The sequence below is a fragment of the Octopus bimaculoides genome, chromosome 1 (assembly GCF_001194135.2).
Source record: "Octopus bimaculoides isolate UCB-OBI-ISO-001 chromosome 1, ASM119413v2, whole genome shotgun sequence".
Classification (NCBI taxonomy): Eukaryota; Metazoa; Mollusca; class Cephalopoda; order Octopoda; family Octopodidae; genus Octopus; species Octopus bimaculoides.
The window spans coordinates 95,536,209-95,542,101 of NC_068981.1; the positions used below are offsets into that span (position 1 = coordinate 95,536,209).

Genomic DNA, 5,893 nt, shown 5'->3' on the forward strand with positions numbered 1-5,893 from the left:
GCGTACAGGTATGTGCATACCTACGTCTACCTGTATATATAGGTACATATCTGGGTACAGGACATTGCAAACAAAACGTAGACAAGAAAATAATAATAACCAGAGTACAGAAAACACACAAGCCACATAGAGGATATTTTCCTTCATCAGCTACCCCCGTTTTAACACCGGCGTTTCGAAGAGTTGGGCAGGACGCATCGTTAAAACGGCTCTTCCCATGGACCGCAAATTAAATTTGTATACACAAATTAAACCTGTGCCATGGAGGAATGTAGTGGCGGACAAAAAACAAGACAGGAAAACAAATGGAAAAGGCTATACGGCCAGACGGGAAAAATTATGTGTATATGAACGCTGTGAGGCACGAACTTGAAATATATATATATATATATATTAGTTCGTTCGTCGCAGTCAATGATGACCAATGACAGAGAAGAAGTGCGTATGATCTGCCTGGCTGTGTCCAATCAGTCCGGTGCTTGCTCGGAAGACTCTGCTGCAGATCTTGCACAAGTGGTCTGATAGGACTGAAGGCTAGGATTTCGCATTTTCATTGTACCTATGCAATCCTGTTTTGTTCATATGAGGTGGGATCTCTGTTGATGCATTTTCGTCAGGCAGGCCGCTTTTGTGCTTGTGTTTTCCACGTGTCGGGGTTGATCTCAAAGCTCTTCAGTGATGCTTTCAATGTATCCTTGAAACTCTTTCTCTGTCCACCTTGCGTGCACTTGCCTTCAGCCAGTTTGCTGTAAAGCAGTCTCCTGGAGAGTCACTTGTTAGGCTTTCGAACAAGGTGGCCTGCCCAACTGACTTGCATACATACATACTTACATACATACATACATACATACATACATACATACATACATACATACATACATACATACATACATGCATACATGTGCACACAACCACAAATCTGAAAGAAAGCGTATTAGGATGTCAAATTTTGTAAATGATGATAATTTAATTGCATGCACTTTATTAATGTCTGTCTGTGTGTATACACATACATACACCCAAGTAAACACACGCACGCACACACTCACACACGTATGTACAAGTACATGTACACAGGAATAATGTAATACTACATAGGATCTATAAAGGCAGATGAAAAGCGATTGATAGATAGATAGATAGATAGATAGATAGATAGATAGATAGATAGATAGTTAGATTGATTGATTGATTGATTGATTGATTGATTGATTGACTGATTGACTGATTGATTGCCCGTTGATTGAGTAACTATCAGCAACTGGATGTCTCAGTTGCTCTGTCTCTGTATCTGCCTACCTGCCTACCTGCCTGCCTGTCTGTCTCTCTCTGTCTGTCTGTCTGTTTGTCTGTCTGTCTGTTTGTCTGTCTGTCTGTCTGTCTGTGTCTCTGTTTGTCTGTCTGTCTGTGTTTCTGTCTGTCTGTCTGTCTGTATGTCTGTCTGTGTCTCTGTCTGTCTGTGTCTCTGTCTGTCTGTCTGTCTGTCTGTCTGTCTGTCAGTCTCTCTTTCTCTTTCTCTCCTCTTTCTTGCGCTTTTAATCCCATGTTCTTAATTACCGGTTGAACAGGTATGTTGTGAACATATATGTATATACTGAAGTATGTATGTATATTATGTACTTGTATATATGTGCGTGTAGGGGTTTTTCGCTTATGTCCGTCTATATGTGTGTGTATGTATGTAAGTATGTATGTATGTATGTATGTATGTATGCGTGTTTGTATGGGTGCGTGGCGCGTGTGTGTGTGTGACATGTCTCCTCCACAGAAGAAACAGCAGATGTTGCTTTTGACAGGCTAACAAATCGGCTTTCGAATGATCCAAACATCTTACTGTATCCAAAGATTCAAACATATAAAGAAGTATTACTAACTATGCTATTGCATGGTGCAGAATCACGGACCGTGTATTATAGGCAAATAAAACAATTGCATAGTTTCTCTCTTCGTTATCTTCGGAAAATCTGCGAGAACAAGTGCTGGGACATGATATCTAATAGAGAAATCCTGTATCGCTATAAAATCATTGGTTTGGAGGCATCGCTAATAAGACGTCAACTTCGTTTGTGTAGTCATGTGGCTCGGATGTAATACAATTGCAAAGTAACCAAAACTGGCTAGTGATTAACACTCTGTTGGAGCACAATTGAAGCTGTATAAAGACTCTTTGAAGCGAAATCTGAAAATTTGTCATATGAGGAAAACATTGACTTCCCTCCCATATTTAGTGGCTGGAGAAATCACTGCATTAAGTGAACTCGTACTCAAGCCCTTGTGGAAAAAAGAAGAATAAATGATGCACAAAACAACCCAAACTGATTTCATTGCACTACAACTTTGTTTTTAAATATAATTATTTAGTTATTTTAAAAAATCAATTTTATATTATGCTCCTTATTGTTTATTTATTTAGTTATTTACCATACTTTCTTGACCACTGTTGCCTGTGATCAAAGATCCGGAAGATGGAAGTTCATAATAAATCGGAGTAGACAGGTACACACTAGGATGGAGTAGAAAGGAATTCGAGAAGCCTTTACTATCTTCTTTGTGCAGGCGCATGGCTTAGTGGTTAGGGTATTCGGCTCACAATCGTAGGGTGGTGAGTTCAGTTTCCGGCGACGCGACGTGTCCCTGAGTAAGACGCTTTATTTCACGTTGCTCAAGTCCACTCAGCTGGCAAAAATGAATGGTACATGTATTTCAAAGGGTTAGCCTTGTCACACTCTGTTTCACGCTGAATCTCCCTAAGAAGTACGTTATGGGTACACTTGTCTGTGGAGGGCTCAGCCACATGCACGTTAATTTTATGCGCCGGCTGTTCCGTTGATCGGATCAATTGGAACACTCGTGCCAGTGCCAATATCGTCTTTACTCAGATGGGTAAATATAATCCATGGGATCACTGTTGAAAAACTTACAAGCGATGGATACCTAAACTTCTAGTTTACCCGCCTACGCCGATTCTCAATGAACTTTCACCTCTTGGATCTTCCTTGGTTTCCTGCTATATTTATATGCATTTATAAATCTGTGTTTTCTCTTCAGTATGTTTTATAAATATAAGTTGATTTGAAGACTTGCTAATGTTCGTTCATACTTTGTTTTATTGTACCGTATGTATGTATGTATGTATTAAAGTCATGAATTTGCTTTTACGTGGAATCAAAATAATATTACAGTAGTTTTTTTTTAAGGTGGCGACCTGGCATAATCGTAAGCATGCCGGGCGAAATGCCTGGCGGCATTTCGTCGGTCTTCATGTTCTGAGTTCAAATTCCACCGAGGTCGAACCAGTTGAATACTGAGATTGATGTAATCGATTTATCCTCTCTCCCGAAATTGCTGGCATTGTGCCAAAATTGGAAATCAGTATTGAAGTTGATTAAAGCAGCGAATTGGCAGAAACGTTAGCACGCCGGGCGAAATGCTTCGCGGTATTTCGTCTGCCTTTGCGTTATGAGTTCAAATTCTGCCTAGGTCGACGTTTCCTTTCATCCTTTCGGAGTCGATAAATTAAGTACCAGTTACATACAGGGGATCGATCTAATCGACTGCCCCCCTCCCCAAAAATTTCGGGCCTTGTGCCTAGAGTAGAAAAGAATATGATCGGCAGTACTTCTTACTGTCGAAAGGAAACCACTGAATATGGGGACAGGGGTATCATGGATTTCCTAGGAGACGATCATTTGCTGTAAGATACATAGAGATGCAGAGAACAATGCCGCCAGTAGCGTTCGGACCCCGGAGCAAACGTACATGAGAATTTAGGCGAACAATTTGAACAGTTGTAGGGCCGGACTCCTCTTCAACATCTGTTCGCAATGTTGTGGATTCATTAGTTGGGGCAGCTCAATCATCCTGGGTGAATGCCGACACGACGGAAAATGAATGGTACATTACAAGTATATGTCTTAATTACTTCGTAGGGACAAAAGCTGTGTCAAGACCAGCATATTACCGTATAATCGTTTATATCATTTACAGCTGTTGCTTTTGAAAATACAGATTTCTAATATGGACACAATGCTTTGATGGCATAGATATCGTCAATTTTATCGATCTCAGCATTTGACTGTACTTTATTTTATCGATCTGGAAGGACGAAAAACAAAGCTGGCTTCTGAAGGATTTGAACTCTAGACGAGTAGTAACTAAATACTGCTAGATATTTTGTCTACCAGTTTATCGATTCTATCAATCTCACCTCGTTGTATAAAATATTGAATCAACTAGCATTTGTTTTTGTATTTTTTGTTGGTTTCCTTGTTAATATTCTTGTCTTTTTTTTTCCTAGGTCGGATCGTCTACCGTGACTGCAGTGAACGAGACATGGGCATACGCTGCATGAGCAAAGTAACACTTAATAACGAAACGGTTCGCGTGTGTGTAACAACTTGTTCATTTGATGGCTGTAACAGAGAATCTGCAGAGGCCCCGGAATTTCCAGCAAGTGCACAAGCCACAAACCTTCAGCTGCTTTTGTTACTTTTGCCCTTCTTTGTAGCGGCTGCCAGTATGAGACATCTCTGGGAATGGGACACATTCTGAGTCGACACATTTGACAATTCTCAAAAGTTTATTATATCAAGTACATTCACCAGCATCACAACACTCTACAGCCAAGCTCTTAAGAACATTATCAGATATTCACCTTTTACATTCACAGTATGGTCCTATCGACCCAAGCTTGCTAACTCTCTGTCCTACAGTATCAGTGATGCGGCCACAACTTTGATTCTGCAAAACGCGCAATTCAATGAAGACGCGAATATTCAGAAACAAACAACCAACCGAACTCCCATATTTACTGTTGCTATCTAAATAAAATATAAACGCATCCAAACAACAAAATCTCCACTTAAATAAGCTTCGGTCATCTTGCATCCATTTTCCTTTTTGCTTCTTTTCACTTGCTTTTGTTGTTCTCTGCATACAACTCTCACCCTCTCTTTTCCTCTTCCCTTTCTATCCTTTTGTCTTCAGTATTACTCCACAGCGTCAATCTGTCTCCGCTACTTTGTCTTCTTATGACTCCTATATTTATACACCCTTTCTCTCACTCGTTTTCATATAATTTTATCACTGAATCACATCCTATCTGTTTTCATATCTATTCATATTTATTTTCTACTTCCTATTTGCCTTTCATGCTTTCTTCCTCTTAACATTTTTCGATTCGATCCTTTCCCTAGTTCTGACTTTCTGATCTTTCGCTCTATTTTCGTTGCCTTTGACTTTCTTCCTTCAGTGGACAGAAGAAAAAAAAAAGACAAAAAAATAAACAAAATACTTCCTTAGTAAAAACAACATGGAAACACGGTGCCTTTTGTCATTCTCTTCTAAAATAATCCATCAGATATTTTCTCCTCGCTTATCTGTGCTTTTTTAAAAGAAAGAAACCGAAACAGAAAAAAAAAAAGCATCTTCTTGTTTGATATGACCTTCTAATTTTTGCCTCTTGTGTGGCAATATTTATATATCACCTTTGAAACTGTAACATCACTCGTGTCAGTTGTTTTATTTTGGAAACAGCTGGAGAATAAAGAGATAATAGTTATTTCAGACATTTTGTTAACATTTTTAATAAGATTTTTTTTCATACTTACGAGGCAAATCTTCTGTTGAATTTAAAATATTCTCTCATTATAGCTTATTAAAGAACTGCCATTTTTTTTTATTCATTCATTTTTTTAAGGGACAAGGGTGAAGTATTTAATCCCTTCCAATTTAAAAACAAATATTGCTTTATATGAGAACAGAGAAAAATTTTAATTTGTTTAATAAAGAAAGTGCAGTTAACTAAAAGAATTTGGTAACGTTGTTCATAGTTTGCTATGAACATTTCTTGACGATACTAAATTATATAAGTGTGCGTGATTACACCCCCCCC

The 5,893-nt window shown here is 38.7% G+C and overlaps 1 protein-coding gene across 2 annotated transcripts in view; it reads left to right on the forward strand.

Moving 5' to 3' along the window:
• LOC106876016 (U-scoloptoxin(05)-Sm1a) overlaps window positions 1–5,565 on the forward strand; it is a 70,589-nt gene extending 65,024 nt beyond the window's left edge. For both annotated transcript variants that reach the window (XM_014924386.2, XM_014924385.2), the window contains exon 4: window positions 4,298–5,565. In XM_014924386.2, the coding sequence (XP_014779872.1) occupies window positions 4,298–4,551 (254 nt within the window). In that variant the 3' untranslated portion in view covers window positions 4,552–5,565. The remainder of the gene's footprint in view (window positions 1–4,297) is intronic.
• Window positions 5,566–5,893: the final 328 nt, after the last annotated feature.